The sequence below is a fragment of the Staurois parvus genome, unplaced genomic scaffold, assembly GCF_062004578.1.
Source record: "Staurois parvus isolate SC_StPar_1 unplaced genomic scaffold, SC_StPar_1.0 ptg000162l, whole genome shotgun sequence".
In the NCBI taxonomy this organism is placed as follows: Eukaryota; Metazoa; Chordata; class Amphibia; order Anura; family Ranidae; genus Staurois; species Staurois parvus.
The window spans coordinates 1,415,334-1,432,703 of NW_028317958.1; the positions used below are offsets into that span (position 1 = coordinate 1,415,334).

Genomic DNA, 17,370 nt, shown 5'->3' on the forward strand with positions numbered 1-17,370 from the left:
GTTTTTTAGTCCATTACCCAGAGACTACATAAGGTTCTCTTAAACATTTCAGGGGTCCTAAAACATGTGGAACTTTGTTATGCAAATACCTTTGTCTTGTCTAGGTAGTTGCCACTTTGAAAACCTTTTGCCACCTCAGTATTGATCAGCATAGCCATAGGTAGCCATAGCTGGAAGGAGCTTAGCTGCAGTGTTTGACATGTCCTCCTGTCCATTCTGACAGCAAGGGCCCCTGAAGGTGCCCCTGTCAATCAAGTTTCTAGAGTCTTCCTGCAAGCTGATGAAGAATGTCACGTGGAGAGGCAAGCTGGGAAAAAAGGAGGAAATGCATGGCTTCCACCCCCATGGAAAGCTGGAGCATGCACAGAGAAAGTGGCAATGCAGAAAATGGAGTATTGGCTGGAATAGCATTGCCAATCTCAATAAGGAGGTACAAAGAAGGGGCTGGATCAACAGGGTATTTATGATCTAGGAATATACAGTATTTGTGAAAAAAATGTTGCGCACATATAGAATTGAAATTAATTTTACAGCCAATGACAAAAGCAACTGAGAGTGGTTTATTTTTAACAGGCAAAAGTGGGGTATGGAAGAGGCAGGCAAAAGTGCTCACATCTTAATTGCAGTAATTATTTATACAATGGCACAGTAATAACTTTCACACAGAGAGCGGAGGTTCTTAGATGTGTAGCACCCCCTGTGTACAGTAGGTAAATTTAGCTGGGCTCCTGTTGTAGCTCTAGAACCTAGAGAGTGGAGGGGCAGAGGTGAGGGTCTGAATATTTCTGGAGTCTCCTCCAACCCCTGGGTGAGGATGGCCCAGGAGGTGGAGAGATAGTCCATAAGTATTCTGGAACCTAGCCATGTGGGGAGCAGAGTCCAGGATCCATTCGTCTGGAGGAGACAACTATGCTTGGGGGCTCGGCCCCTGGGCAGAAGGAAGGAGACAGAGGAAAAGAGATAGAGAGCAGCCAAGGAAGCCTCACACCATTTCAGCCGCAGCTAGGCCTAGCCGAGTCACCCTGGGAGCCATTGAGACCTCTCCAGCAGGAAGCCTGTTTAGCAGTCACCACATGAGCTGAGGATCTTTCAAAGGGACTGAGTTAGTAGCCTCAACCATTTCCCCCAGAGCCTATAGAGGAGAAGCAGCCAGGTGCAATACCTAGCTAGCTATCTACAGAGGCACAGCTTAGAGCCACTTAAAGCAAGCACAGCTACCTTACACCTCTTTCTAGGGCATTCTAAGGAGAAGCCAGGTGCCTTGACATTTTTCCACTGCATGAAAGTACCTGCATGCAGTGTTGTGAAACTTTCTTTACCAGTTGAGCTAATCCATCTATCTTCTGGGAAGACAGCCGTGTGATTTTTCAAGTCCTCAAGTTACATTCAAATACAGTTCTGGGCATCCCATATCTTCCCAACCCTATCCAAGTTCATCCGCTAATAAACCAAAAAACAAAACAAAGCACCTTCGACTGTTTTTTGACTGCCGAGTGAATTCCCGCAAATTCCTGTTGCCTGGCTGTGCATGAAAGATGGTCCCAAATGTCCACGGCCCTTATGGGGGTAGCACTACAGATATATCTTCTGCATGGCATAGTGCTTTCCTGCCGGGGAAAAGGTAAACACGCCTTTCTCAACTCCAAGGGAACCTTTGTAATAATTCTCAGATCCCAGGGAAACACTGCCAAGATTAGATATTTGGAAGTCATTAGAAAGAAGCCCCTGACAGTGGTGGTTAGAATGCCACCCTCACAGTCAACTAAATAAATCACTGTTGTCATGCTGTTGGCTTTGGAAGTGGTGTTGGACCTGGAAAGTATGAAGCCACCATCTGATGGGAGGTCAATCAACCACAACTCAAGGAACCCCTAGCAACCTTTTGAGGAACCCTAGGATTCCATGGAACACTGGATGAGAATGGCTGAGTAGACTTTAGTCTTTCATCTAATATGTTAGGTATAGTTGGGCATAAAACCTCTTGCCTCTCTGTTGTCATTAATCCTTAGAGAATCAACTGTTAGATCAGCCAATAAAGTATGTACAACAGGCTATTTTTTTTTGGAGGAAGACAATAGACCTATTAGTATATTTTTAGACTGTGGGTGGAAACCACACAAACACAGGGAGAATGTAAAAACTCCACGCAGGCAATGTCCCAAGTAGGTTTCAAAACTAGGATCCAGCACAACAAATGCTAACTACTATAGCAGCCAATCATCAAATAAATTAAAGTAAAATAAAGTGAAATGTAATCGGACTGATGGGATACTACATTTTGTACATAATTATTGTTTATTACATCATCTCAAATTGGATTTTGTTTCAAAAATACTTCTCTCCAACAATATCATATGCTGGGATTGATTTGCAAAATATGGAGCAAAAGTACAACTGTTGTCCTTAACAGCCAAGTTCCATTTTTGTCAGAAAGCTAACATCTGAGTAGTTTTTCCACTTTTACTCCAACATTCCCTCTTCAAGATTTCATCATTCAGCCCCCACTGTCATCCTTCAGGGATACAAAATACATCACCAAGACCTCACACAAAGATCCAAAATGTTCAAAGGGTTTTATTCAGTATATTCAGCAGTGAAAACAAAAATTTGTTTGGCACGGCATTTAGACGTACGGCCTCGTGCCAGTACCCTTGGGTTCTATTCCAGTCTACAGACTATCTGCGTAGCGTTGGCATCCTTTCCCACAATCATGTGGGTTATTCTTTGCTGTATAAACAAAACTCATGTGCAAAAGCTAGAAGCAAGGGAAACAAGCTACACATACAGCCAATCAGATCCCACCAGTCATTTTTTAGTAGTAAAAACTTGACAGCTGTTCTAACTCTAATTTTACGCAAAACTAAAACAAAAATGTTTGGGTTAGGCATACACTTGAGTCTCTTTCATACTGGCAATGTCAAGCCTGAGTTTATATGCAATTAGAGGACACATATTAATGCAGGTAATTATTTTTCAATATTGTCATTCAAATATATTTTAATTGTCGTTTTTGCATAATATGAAAGTACAAGCTGAAACATATCCAATACAGACAAATAACGTATAAGAAATGTTTTGCCTATACAGAACAGTATGGATACGTTACAAGCCTTCACCATACGAGGTAGTAGCTTAACCTCCCTAGCGGTATGATTATTTCAGATTTTTGGTGCTGAAAGCGGTACCATTTTTTTGCATGGAAATATGTATTTTTTTTTATTGTAGGCCTGTAATTTAGGAATAACTCACTGAAATCTGTCCGAACAAGGGTCTAGTAAACATTCCGGATATGATAAAACTTCAAACAGAAAATCATAAATTATAATTTAATAAATAATCATAAAAAATAATAATATAATAATAATAATACATTTAATTCAATAATATAATCAAACCAAAAACACTGAAATTTGAAATATAGCGCCAATTTCGCATATCGCTGAGCAAAGTCGCAGTATCGTTTTCAGTGTCTGATGACGAATTTCCCCACGAATCATTATCACTCAATTCTGCAAGTGGTTCTGATTTACTATCACTGTTCTCTAGCCGGTCTAAAACCGCTTTTGACATAAAGGGACGCTTTTTGGACGCCATGGACTTTTCTAAGTTTCCAGGCAGAAAGAACAGTCAAAATGCAGGCAAGGGACAGGACAAAGCAGTAGGGACAAAATGTATGTGAAATATTTTGAAACAGCAATGTTTTACTATGTAATAATCATTTTTTAAAAAATGACTTTTTAAAAAAAATTTCAAATTTGCCGCCGGTTCCGGCGCCCGTACGTCCCGGGGACCGTATGTCACAGGGACCGGAACATGGAAGCCGGATGCCGGCATCGGCCGGAGGAGATGGCTGGGGATGCTGCAGGGGACACATCGTGGGAGCGAAGGACAAGGTAAGCGCTGCAGTCCCCCTATGCAACGCTGCATGGTAAGCCCGAGTGTAGCTCGGGGTTACCGCTTTTGGTACTGAAATTTTACCCCGAGCTACACTCGGGAATACTGCCAGGGAGGTTAAAAGAGAAGTATGGGATTTGTTTTTGTATTTAAATCATACTTACCTATTTAGATGCAGCATCTGCAACCACCGGCTCTAAGGGTAACAGTAAATAATGAATCCATTGGATCAGCAAGACCGGCAAACAACCAACCTTTTCCAAAGATGACAGCAATAGCCGTCACTCTCTTCTCTTAGCACAGGTATCTCTTAAAGCTGAATTCCAGGTATAGCAATTTGCACATAGTTACAGTGATTCAGCTTGGACCATAGTAAGTATGTACGTGCCGTACCTGTGGGATCACCTTGGAAGCTAAAAATCACCAAAGTAGACATCAGTTCTACAGGGATCACTGCTTACCCCCATTTCCCACTGCTGTTTACAGGACTTTGGAGGTCACTCACTCAGCATGAGCACCACTCTGGGAACACTTTGCGTTTTCTCAATGAACGCAAAGTGTTCTCTGATTGGACAAGGCGGAGATCATGACATCACTAACCCGTCTACATGCAGCACCTGCTGGCTAGGGACATATAAACAGCCCAGGATACGGGCAATAGTGCCCATGTGAATAAGGCCTTAAAATGTAAAATTGCTAGATCTAAATGATGGAATACCTAGTCTTTCTTTCCTTATTTCAACCTGTTCTTGATATTTGGTTGGGAGCACCTCATAGGAAACAATCTTCTCACTTGGAATTTTGTTTAAATATTTATTGACCAAAATGCATCCAACACATTTCTGGGGAAAAAACTCGCCTTCTTCAAGGGTTGAACAACATAATGTTACTGGATCAAGAAGAAAATGTTCCATATAGCCTGGATTAGGGCTGGATTAGGGCAAGTGTCAGCATAGGGCAGCACAGTTGGTAAATGGTTAGCACTTCCACCTGGCAGTACTAGGCTTGTTGGTTCGAATCCCAACCACGGCACCACCTGCCTGGAGTTTGCATGTTCTCCCTGTGCCTGCATGGGTTTCCTCTGGGTACTCCGGTGTCCTCCTACACTCCAAAGACATGCTGGTAGGTTAATGGGCTCCTGTTTAAATTGGCCCTAGTATGTGTATGTATGAATGTGAGTTAGGGACCTTAGATTGTACACCCCTTGAGGGTTAGGGACTGATGTGAATGTACAATATATATGTAAAGTGCTGTGTAAATTGACGGCGCTATATAAGTACCTGAAATAAATAAATTATCTAAAAACAAAAGAGTTCAGCAGAATGGATCCAGATATAGGACATTTTTTTCTGATCCAGTCACATAATGTCAAAGCCCTGAAGAAGGAGTCCTTACCCATGAAATGCGTTGGATGTTTTCCTTTAACCTCTTCCCGTCCGGCCCATATTGATAAACAGCTGGACAGGAGCACTGCTGATGCAGGGGGGCATTTCGAAATGATTGCCTGTGCGTGTTCCCCGTGATCTGTGCCCGCTGTGTCGTCCGGATCACTGTACGGGACCTCTGTGTGAGGTCCAGATTCATGTGATCACTGATTGGCCAATCAGTGATCACATGAATAGTAGTAAGCAAGATGTCACTTCCTGACATCATTGCTTACTACTTGTGAAATCTGTGAACGATCACAGAGGTCACATGGTACACTATTCACAACAGCCTTGTACCATGTGACAAGCTGTGACCAATCACAGCTTGCACAGTATTTCTCAATGGCTTCAGGAATGCATCCTCCAGAGAGGAGAAATTATTGCTTTTACAGCCTTTATGGGTGTAAAAGCAATCAGTGAAAAAAAAAGAAAAAAAAAATCTTCATCACCCCCCACAAGTAGTACAGTGTCCTTAAGGTGACACTGTACTGCTAGGGTGACAGTATGTTAAAAAAAGAAAAAGCATAAATATAATATAAAAAAATAAAATAAAAATGTAAAAAAAAAAATTAGAAAAATTATAATTTTTGGTTATAAACTAATTTGGGTTTTTTTTTTTACTAAAAAGACAGATGAATATATTTTGGACAAGATTTATGAAGAAAGATTATTTATTTGCAAAATGTTATAAGAAAAACACTTTTTTTTTCAAAATGTTTGGACTTTTTCACTTATAGAACAAAAAAATAAAAATCCCAGTGGTGAATAAATACCACAAACATAAAGTTTTATCTGTCTCAAAAAAATGCTAAAAAATTCATATGGGTACAGTGTTGCATGACTGCGCAATTGTCATTCAAAGTGTGATAGCTGAAAATTGGCCTGGACTGGAAGGGGGTGAAAGTATCAGGACTTGAAGTAGTTAATACAGATTTAAACAAGCTTTGGAATGAGACAACTGTTTTTTATGCATCCAGGATTTTGTCTTCTGATAGGTGATCCCACCATCCTGACCAGAGAAGTAACAACCTAGAACCATGACCAGGTCCACATACGCTCCTCTGGTGTAATTTATTACAGGTGCTTATACAGCGCTGTCCAATTACATTCTACATTCACATCATGCCTGCCTTCAGAAAGCTTACAGTCTAAGGTCTCCATCCCAAATACATACACATACTAGGGCCAATTTAGTTAGGAGCCAATTTACCTACCAGCATGTCTTTGAAGTGTGGGAGGAAACCGGAGTACCTGGAGGAAACCCACGCAGGCACAGGGAGAACATGCAAACTCCAGGCAGGTGGTGCCGTGGTTGGGATTAAAATCAACCCTAGTGCGGCCAGGTGGAACTGCTAACCACTTATCCACTGTGCTGCCCGTATAATGGGTTTACCTCCTACGAGGAGTATGAACCCCATCAAAACTAATTCTCATCCCCACTGGTCCAGCGTCACCACAAACCTACCAGTGACGTCTCCTTTTAGAAAATGCAGGTTGACTGGCTGTCATGTAGATCGAATGGGCAGAGTACAGAATCACAGAACAGGAGCAAGCACACAGCAAAGTACAGAAGCAAGAGATAGAGAACGTCTGTGCTGCATACTTCTCATGGGGCTGACTCCTTTGACATGCATCCAGCCATTGGATCAGTTAGACATCTAGATATCTGGTATTTTCAAAAGAAGAGGTCAGCATAGTAGCCTTCATATTCCTCTTAGTAAAGAGGACGGGCACTAAAACCAAATTACTCTGGATGTCCAGTTCAGTTGTGTAGATCTGCATCGATCTGTGCAGTTATACATGAAACTTTGCCTCTGTACAGGAGCTTCCTGTAATAAAGACCAGTCACTGCTGTGCAGGGTGACTGGTCTTGTTTCCACCCCCTCCTGTATTCTGCAGTTTTCTCCCACAGCTTTGCCTTCTGCACAGATTATATGCAGCACATTAATGATAGCCCCACTGCTTTTACAAGATAACATCTGGGTTTGCAAAAGCATTTTGTGAATTTATATCCTTTGAGACTATCAAGGAATATTTTTCAATGAACGTTTTTGTTTCCAATGTTCAGATTTAAAGTGAACCTTGACCCCGAAAAACAAATAATTTGCACCTGGCTACAGCCCCCCTCCCTGTCCCACAATTAGATATTTTGTTATAAAAATCCACTTTGTTCATTTTTAGCTACAGGTAGGCTTATAATAAATCTTACCTGTAGGTAAAATGAAGAAACCACTAAACAGCTCATCCACTCCCTCATCATATCACAACTCGATTACTGCAACTCCCTCCTCACTGGCCTACCTCACCACAGACTATCCCCGCTTCAGTCGATCCTGAATACGGCAGCCAGACTCATCCACCTTACCACCCGCTCCGTTTCCGCCACCCCCCTCTGCCAATCCCTCCACTGGCTTTCGATTGCCCAACAGATCAAATTCAAAATCCTAACATTGACGTACAAAGCTGTCCATAATTCTGCCCCAAACTACATCACCGACCTAATAGCCAAATACCACCCAAAATGCACTCTCAGCTCCTCACAAGACCTCCTTCTCTCTAGTTCCCTGGTCTCCTCCTCCCATGCCCGCCTCCAGGACTTCTCCAGGGCGTCATCCATACTCTGGAACTCCCTACCCCAATCCATCAGACTATCACCTACTCTCCTTTCCTTTAGGCGCACCCTGAAAACCCACCTCTTCAGGGAAGCCTACCCCACCCCCTGCTAATTCCCGATCTCCTCCACTCTTCCTACGCAGCTATCTCCTCCTGTGCCACCATCCCCTCCCTCCTAGATTGTAAGCTCCAAGGAGCAGGGCCCTCGAACCCCTCGTGTATCGCATTGTATTGGTATTGTTCTGTCACATGTTCTGTCCCCCTTTGTAATGTACAGCGCTGAGCGAACTGTTGGCGTTTTATAAATACTGTATAATAATAATATCTCCAAAATGTGCACGGTTTTTTTTTTTCTTTTTTTTTTTTATGTTAGAGCCGGTGCATGCGCTTTGAAGGAACGGCATACCTGTGCCATTCCTTCAGATCACTGTGCTATGTCCTGAGACTCCTGCTCCAGAGCAACACTGGAGGGATTTGGTTTAAGGTAAGTTTTACATAATGCCTTTTATTTGCAGGGGATATTTTTTTGGGATGCAGTTTACTACACTTTAAAATGCTTTTGACATTTTTGTGCTACAGAGCAGCATTTCCCCCTTTCTCTCCTAGACAAGGATTACTTTGCATTCGATTTCACGCATGTTCAGATGTGCTGAAGGGCCTTCAGAATCCACCAGAAACCTTTGGCACACCTCTGCATGCGCTGGGGGGGTCCTGGATCGCTGACTGCCTATGTATATGAGGGGAAACTCGACACATGTACAGATGTGCTGCAGGTCCATGCCAGGCTCCGAAGGTTGGGCAGAGTACTCTGGCACATATGAACACATGCCGGACTTTCAAAGATGGCGGTACCAGCATTACAGGGGCTAAAATGCTTTTTAAAAGAAGGACGGGCACAGACAAAAAATTACTCTGGGTGTCCAGTTCAACTAATTAACAAATAACACCCTCAACTTGACAACAAAATTGTTATTAGGTAATGTAATAGATTGTAAGCTCTCAGGAACAGGGCCCTCCTAACCCTCTCATATTGAATTGTGTTGTTGCTGTACTGTCTCCCTTTATATTGTAAAGCGCTGAGCAAACTGTTGGCGCTATATAAATAATAATAACTGAAAACACTTGGAGGACCCAGTTGTAAGTTTCAGCCTGGGTTCCCATATATGTGGTGCGGTACATCGCATGTGATTCGCACAGGAACCGCACTGCATTCCTGGGCAAATCACATGCGATTCGTGTGCGCTGCGATTGGAGCCATACACTTTGTATGGCTCTAATTGCACTGCACCCACACCGAAAAGGTGCAGGACCCTTTTTTTGGGTCCGCACTAGAATCGGATCACATGGGTATTCACACTTATGCGATCTGATTCTGCACATTTCGGTATTGTTAACTTAACATACACACCCGCAGCGGTTCGCATGAATGGGGTGCGATTCTGATGCGGTGCGGAATTCGCACAAAAAACACAGCAAATTCCGGACCGCATCAGTGTGAACCCAGGCTTAAGGCGGCGCTGTCAACACAACAGTGTATCCTCAGATGAAGGACAATCATGTTGCATTATTTTAGTAAATTATTGATCATCAAACAAATCATCGCCGTACTTCCATGTCAAAACATTTCCTTTTTTTTTTTTTTCCCATGCCTTGTTAATAAACACTTTAAGGGACCCTTTAAATGAAAATGCCAGTGATCATCCAGACTCCGCCTACTAAACAACTAGAGAAAGAAAACAACTGCGGACAGAATTGGTCTGGGGAACAGCAATGAGCCGAGCTGGATCTCTCTACTTTGGAAATGTATTGATTTCTCCCTTGTACTGCACTTCCATAGAAGACTGCTGTGGTGGCTTAGCCGAGGCGTTATCATTATTGAAGGAATTAGATGCAGAAGATCTCTGAAGCTCCGGTAAGCATTGCTGCACAAGAGAAGCTACTGATTGCCTAATATGCTTTTAATGACGTTACCAAGAAAAACAACAATGTCCGCTAGGATCTGCTTTTCTATACAGTCAGCAGCTGCTGCAGAACCTCTTAGGTAGCAAATAATCATTACCAGGGGCGGACTGACAACTCATGGGGCCCCCGGGCAATAGGGGCTCATGGGGCCTCTGTGTCCTTGCCCAAACTCAAAAAAGCCTATGAAAAAGGTACCAGGGGCATCTCATGGGGCCCCCTACTGACCCCGGGCCCTCGGGCAGTGCCAAATGGTCAGTCCGCCCCTGATCATTACAATGTAGAAGCATGGTGCATGTGGAATCTGATTTAGTCACCTTTTTTATTTATAGGACAAGTGGCGTTCGTGTATTTCTGTGCTGTTACAAACTATTGTATAAATGTCAGATAGCCATTATGGCAATGTATTGGTGTTTGATCAAGAGCCCCATTGTCATTGTTATCATGAATAATCAGAAGTGATTGGATCAGTGCCGGGATTCCGGGACAAGTACTCCAAACTCAAGAAATCTGGGACAGCGTGCAAGTATAAATCGTACATAAAGTTAAGTCTCTTAAAGTGAAAGCGGTAAAGTGCGATTTTCAATCACACAGCTGATAATCCCATCACAGAAAGGTTAACCCCCTTCACCTTACATGACACTGACAGTAGAGTAAAAGGCACAGTAAAGTTATAATAAAGTCAAGTACTGTCATTGAACTGATCAAAGAGCATCTAAAGTTTCTTTTTTTTTTGCCTTTGGATAGAGTGGCTGGAGCAGCGATGGGACAAGGTCCTGGACACCCATATCAAAAAGACCAAAGTGCGCCCCCTCCCCTTCCCATCCCCCCACCAATACCTCTATGAGCTGCATGCTACTCCAGCAGCATAGGTTGGAGTCCCTGCTCGTTTTGTGTCCCCCTCTTGTCTAAGGAGAGAGGAATGTTACCAGCACGCCATAGATCTTCAAACTGGGTCCAAAAGCTTTATTAAGCGATCACATCGTTACAGCAGGGACCAGGGGCGGACTGACATTTCATGGGGCCCCCGGGCAATAGGGGATCATGGGGCCCCTGTGTCCTTGCCCAAACTCAAAAAAGCCTATGAAAAAGGTACCAGGGGCATCTCATGGGGCCCCCTACTAATCCCGGGCCCTCAGGCAGTGCCCGAGTTTCTAAATGGTCAGTCCGCCCCTGGCAGGAACAATGTATTGGAGCTTTGCAGGACCCCTTCATCAGGCATGTGAAGGGGTCCTGCGAGGCTCTGAAACAATGCTCCTGCTGTAATGATGTGATAACCTAATAAAGCTTTTGGACCCAGTTTGGAGATCTATGGTGTGCTGGGGACATTCTTCTTCTCTGACTACTATCAGTTACAGCCGATGGTCGCTGCAGCACCCACTTACATACACAGCCAACTCTAAAAACAGAAACGTGTGTGTTGGGATTGTGCAGTCAAGTTCCCCCTCTTGCCCAAGGTGCCTGCCTCTTCTGCCTACCCCTCTGCCTAGCCCAGAAAGAAGGGGTTTATTGTGGAATTCCAGCTTACACCTAACTAGCATTAAAACTGTCCCCTCTCCTCTTTAACAACTATGCTAACTATACTGTGTAAGAAAGATGTATATACTTACCCATTTTCAGGCCACTTCAGTCCCGTCATGTGATCCAGCTCCCCTGTGTCAGCCAATGCAGCTGCAGGGGAGAAGAGGGAGCTTTGACAACAGATGGGCCATGACCTTTGACAACAGATGGGCCCAGCCGCCACTGTCTGGCGCAGGGGAGATCATGTGAATGGACCAGAAGGGGTAACTATATACTTCTTTCTTACACAGGTTAGTTAGAATAGGTGTTGGGGTGGAGACAGTTTTAAAGTGGTTGTAAAGGCTCAAGGTTTTCTACCTTCATGGATTCTATACATAAAGCTAAAAAAAACCTTCTGTCCCCCCCCCCACAGTCCTCCCGAATACTTACCTGTGCCCCCTCTGGATCCAGAGATCTGCATGAGAGCTATGGCTCTTCCTCCTCATTGGCTGGGACAGCAGCGAGAGCCATTGGCTCCCGCTGCTGTCAACCACAGCCAGTGAGCCAATGAAGATAGAGCAAGGGGTGAGGCCGAGATTCGCTGTGCGAGTGAATGGCCTGCTTGGGTGCCCCCATACCAAGCTGCTTGCTGTGGGGGCACTTGGCAGGAAGGGGGGCCAGGAGAGTCGGCGGGGGACCTGAGAAAAGGAGGATCAGGTTTGCTCTGTGAAAAACCACTGCACAGAGCAGATAAGTATGGCACGTTTATTATTATTTGATTTTAGATTGCCTTTAATATCACTTTAAGGCTAGTTAGGTGCAATCTGGAATTCAAGCCCCTGCCAGATTTGTATTGCTCTCTATACCCTGTTAGGGAGAATCCGTCTCTCTTTTCATCTTGGTGACTACTAAAAGTGAAGGAAAATCAAACATCTTGAGTTGCCACCATCAAAGAGTATTAGAGGTGACATTTTTCAATAGGGACACTTGTTCTGCTGACACCTGTCTAAGAGGAGACTTCCCTCTCTTTGGAGAGATCTCACCTTACTTCCTGTTGAGTCTGCAGCACAGGAAGTGAAGGGAAATCCTGCCAGTAGGACACAGATAAAAAACGGATGGGTTTTAACCATTCCCTACACTTTCCAAAATGTAAAAAAAGTTTTGGTCATACTTAGACTTTAAGTACTTTTAGATGCATATTCCTGAGCATTCTTTTGGCAGTCTTTTATACTATGTATTGTTTCAGCATACATGCACTTGGCTACTTGCATTTGGTAATTTACGTCTGTACGCATGCGCGGGTTTACGCACGTACTGGCATATACCCGCATACAGCTGTGTACAGCAATTTATGTCTGGGCAGCTGTATAGAGCACCTACTGTATATCTCCCAATCGGTAAAATACGCCCAAATTTTACATTACATGAACCCAGGTGGTCCTTGAAATAAACCAATGTGTGTGATAGACTGTCATTGCTGACCTCTCCTTGTGAAAATGTTAGTTGACTGGCTGTCATGTTGTTTCAAGGGGCCAAATACTGACCTGGTACAAGCATGCAGCATGCGGGGTCAATACTCCTACATATTTGTTCCAAGTTAAAAGCTAAGTTACTGGAACAAGTATGTATACAGTGTAGTTATATCTGTATATTTGTTCCAGGTCAGTGACTCAGGAAGTATTGAGTCTTGTGGATCCAGCATGACAGCCAAGCAACCAGCATGTTCACAAGAAGAAGTCAGCAGTGGCCGTCTATTTATCTCAGCACAGGTCTCCAATAAAGCAAGCCTCTGCTCAGAGAAATGTGGAGGCTGCCATTGCTGGTCCCCTCATTCTAGAAAATGCTTGTTGCCTGGCTGCCATGCTGGATCCGCTGGGCTCAATATTGCCTGAGTCACTGACCTGGGACTAATATACAGATATGAAATTCTACACTGCATATATATTTGTGCCAGGTCAATAACTCAGTATTCATGCCAGAGGATAACCATGTTAGCCCAAGCAATTTGCATTTTCAGCAATGACAGCCTCCATATTTTCCCTGCTTAGGGTTCCTTGCTTGGCAAGCATTCTACGGTCAATGTGCAATCCTGGAAAGTTTACAAAGCAAATGCCTATTGCGCAGTACCAGATGCTCTCTATGAATCTGAAAAATCCTGCGTGCAAGCTGGCCGCCAAGGGACATCCCAACCCCAGCAGCGTGTCACTGGAAGTCAGGAAGCTCTTTTACTATCTGATGTACCAGAATCTCAATCTCCCTCCTCCAGCGTCCAGCCTCCTGGCTTCCGTTCCTGTCCCAGTGTCAGCATGACGTCACTGCTCTCTATTGAGGGCACCAGTGTCTCTGGGCAGCAGTGTGTGAATGTGCATGCCCCTGGTGACACCGGCAAGGGAACTTTCCCCTACTGAATACGGTAGATGCACACAGCCAGGATTGCAAGGCGTACTCCCTAACCAGATGCATGCACTAGAAACCTTTTTTTAGCTGTGTACAACCCACCTCAAAAGTTGTAGGCATCCTTCCTTAGCCTCAGGCTCTCCAGCTGCTGTAGAACTACAAGTCCTAGCAGGCTCCCCAGAGTTCCACAACAGCTGGACAGCCCTTGTGGGCTGATGAAGGATCACGCTTCCTACAGCACCGGCGATTATTACTATAATGACAGCCATGGAAATCCTCAGCACTCACCATTCCCGAGCAGAGGCTAATGACTGCAATGTGTTCCGTCTTGCTGTTGACATGTCCAGTGTAGAAGCAATGCCCAAAGTCAGTGTCCTGATGATAAGCATCGGTCTCGTTGCCTTGGGGTCTCCCATACAGGCTGACGGTTAACACGGGTGCAATAAATCCAGAATTGGCACTCAGGTTGAAGAAGAACTTCTGCCCAAAAGCTGACAGTCTGTAATGAGTGGTGGCATTCGCCCAGGGGTTGTCCTGGGGGACAAGGCTGCGTTTTTTCCTTTTGAAGTGCATAGAGTCAGGGAGGACTTCGCCGAATTCATTCACTCTCGTAGGGGTTACTACTTCGTATTCACCCAGCCTCTCCAAGAGCTTAGCTGCAACAGTAACACACATAGAGACAGGCAAAGTTATTGTAACGTACAGCTCACAGCTAGGAGTACAGTGTCTGCTCTCCCTGAACTACCTCCCTGTATGATCCCAACAGATTTTGCTGCTCCATGCATGACTGTGTGTGTATTACTGCTCCGTGCATGACTGTGTGTGTATTACTGCTCCGTGCATGACTGTGTGTGTACTACTGGTCCATGCATGACTGTGTGTGTACTACTGCTCCATGCATGTCTTGTCTGTGTGTATATTACTGCTAAATGTATGACTTGTGTGTCATTGTGTGTATACAGTATATATACAGATCTGGAGCAAGACACAAGAAGTGTACACACACACATATACATACACATATATATTTTAAATAAATATATATATATATATATATATTACAGAGCAAGACACAAGAAATACACACACATTTTATATATATATATATATATATATATATATATATACACACACAGGTTTTGTTCAAGAGCGAGACACAAGAAATACACACATATATATATATATATATATATATATTTATACACACACACACACAGGTCTTGTTCTAGAGCAAGACGCAAGAACTACACACACACACACATATATACACACACACATAGGTCTTGTTCTAGATCTGCTTTCACTTGTCCCTTTAACTTTTAGATTGCAAGCTCCTTTGGCCACGCAGCCCATTCATTTCACCCCTAGTATCTGTTCTCTCCTTCTTGTAAAAGCCCATGTCTATTTTGCATCATACAGTGCTACAGAATTTGCTGGTGCCATATAAATCAATAAAACCAATGTTTGTAAAATATTAAATATATACAAATAAGTTGTATTTGTGCATGTTGTATATTTATTTATCTATACTTATATATATCCAGCAAATATTAGGCTTACGGAATACTTTGGATAAAAGTTGCAAAAAGTTCACCCATTCATTTCAGTATATGAACAAAAAAAGTTGGGTTTTCCAAACTGCTTTATGTTAAAAAAAAAAAAAGAGTAACTGGGGGATGATCTGCTAACAACTTGCGAATATTCGCCTAGACCTTGCGGATGATTTGCTAGATAATAAAGCAGCAGTTTTTCTATGATGAAATAAAGAAGGAAGGTAAAGCATGACAAAAGAAGGGTGTAGAAAGCACATAATACAAACCGTTACCTTGCCTTGGGTGCAGTTTGGGTCCTGGTGCCGGCGTTACATTCAAGAGGTCTTGCAGAATTGTCAGTAATCCCATCAGCCAAAAGGCAAGATGCATGTTGGTCATGAGCAAAGCAGTAAGCAGTCTGCACTGGGCTCTCTTCTTCTTTTTTGTACTGCACACAAAAAATAATTCCAAAAAAAGAAAAAAAAAAAAAGAAAAAAAGAAGAATTCTTCTTGGCAAGCTGGCTTTAGACTTGGTAATCCTCAGGACTGGCCCTTGAGTGTGCAGTGGCACTCAGCACAGGGAGACAAGTCCTTAGCAATCGCCCATGGAGTTCTAGGCAATCCAGCATAGTGCACAGGGGGAAGCGAGGGGGGACTCAGCGAACAGGCTTCTTCTATTAGTTCTTTCTACAGTACTTTTGCCTGAGTGACTGAAGGCTGCTGTTGGAGGTTAGAACAGCCAGGGCTGGGGGGGAGTGGGGAACGCAGAGCCATGCCCAGACAGGGAGGGTACAATGTTCACTGCACAGAATGCATCTCTCATGACATCCAGCCATCCACAATCCTGCACAGCTGTTCAACTACACTGCATGTCACTTGGCTGGGGATGCTTCCCACAAATATATACATTGTATTCATGGCTTCAAAAGAACTTTTTATTTCCTGCCAGAAAACTTTTAGGGACTCGGTGCATTTTTATGCGGTAAGGAGTGCTGCGTAAAATTTTAAATAGACTAGCATTGAGCCCTGGTTCACACTGATGCGGTGCGGAATTTGCGCACCGCATCAGAATTGCACCCCGTTCATGCAAACTGCTGCGAGTGTCTATGTTAAGTTAGCAACACCCCGAAAGCGATCCGCAAAACGCGGTGCAATGTGCAGAATCGGATCGCATAGGTGTGAATACTTATGTGATCTGATTCTAGCGCGGACCCGAAAAAAGGGTCCTGCACCTTTTTGGTGCGGGTGCGGTGTGATTAGAGCCATACAAAATGTATGGCTCCAAACGTACCGCACACAAACGCATGTGATTTACACAGGAATGCGGTGCACATGTGATATGCGGTGCACATGTGATACGCCGCACCACATATATGTGAACGCAGGCTAAAAACCACATCTGTGCCATTAATTGCAAGTCTGTGCTGGAGATGCATTGTCAACCACGTGCGTTGAGGTGCGTCATTGTGAATTGCAGTAACAAATTTTACAGCAACGCCTAGGCATGAAGCCAGCCTCAAACCCAAGTGAAGAAAAATATAGGAGTTACCCTGTAAGGCTAAGTTCACATATATATGGGTCGAGAAAACGCGTGCATAAATGCGCACAATCTCAACCTGCAGGGAAAACATGCTGCTCTTTGGAAGATGTGCAGGGGTGCCATTATAGGCTGGTTCCCACTGGAACATGATGAGGGAAACCTGCGTTCTCTGCGCATTTCCCACACCGCCTTCATAACACAGTGGCTAAATGGTTAGCACTTCCACCTGGCCTTACTAGAGTTGTTGGTTTGAAACCCAACCACGGCACCACCTGCTTGGAGTTTGCATGTTCTCCCTGTGCCTGTGTGGATTTCCTCCGGGTATGCCGGTTTCCTCCCACACTCCAAAGCTTCTTTGGAGGCAGTCTTCTGGGTATTGGTCAGCACAGTGGCTAAATGGTTAGCACTCCTGCCTGGCAGTACTAGGGTTGTTGGTTCATATCCCAACCACTGCACCACCTGAAGTTTGCGTGTTTGCCCTGTGCCTGTGTGGGTTTCCTCCCACACT

At 44.0% G+C, this 17,370-nt stretch overlaps 1 protein-coding gene and 1 long non-coding RNA gene across 5 annotated transcripts in view; one reads left to right on the forward strand and one right to left on the reverse strand.

The window, feature by feature from the left end:
* The window catches only part of ADAMTS9 (ADAM metallopeptidase with thrombospondin type 1 motif 9), a 357,735-nt gene extending 341,729 nt beyond the window's left edge, over positions 1–16,006 (reverse strand). Inside the window, exons 1-2 of the mRNA XM_089675998.1 lie at positions 15,616–16,006; positions 14,079–14,446 (exon numbers count right to left, since the gene is read on the reverse strand). Coding sequence (XP_089532124.1) covers positions 14,079–14,446; positions 15,616–15,721 — 474 coding nt within the window. The 5' untranslated portion in view covers positions 15,722–16,006. The remainder of the gene's footprint in view (positions 1–14,078; positions 14,447–15,615) is intronic.
* Positions 9,657–17,370, forward strand: part of LOC149463029 (uncharacterized) — a 329,319-nt gene continuing 321,605 nt past the window's right edge. For all 4 annotated transcript variants that reach the window (XR_016312526.1, XR_016312525.1, XR_016312527.1 and 1 more), the window contains exon 1: positions 9,657–9,846. This is a non-coding gene — a long non-coding RNA (uncharacterized LOC149463029). The remainder of the gene's footprint in view (positions 9,847–17,370) is intronic.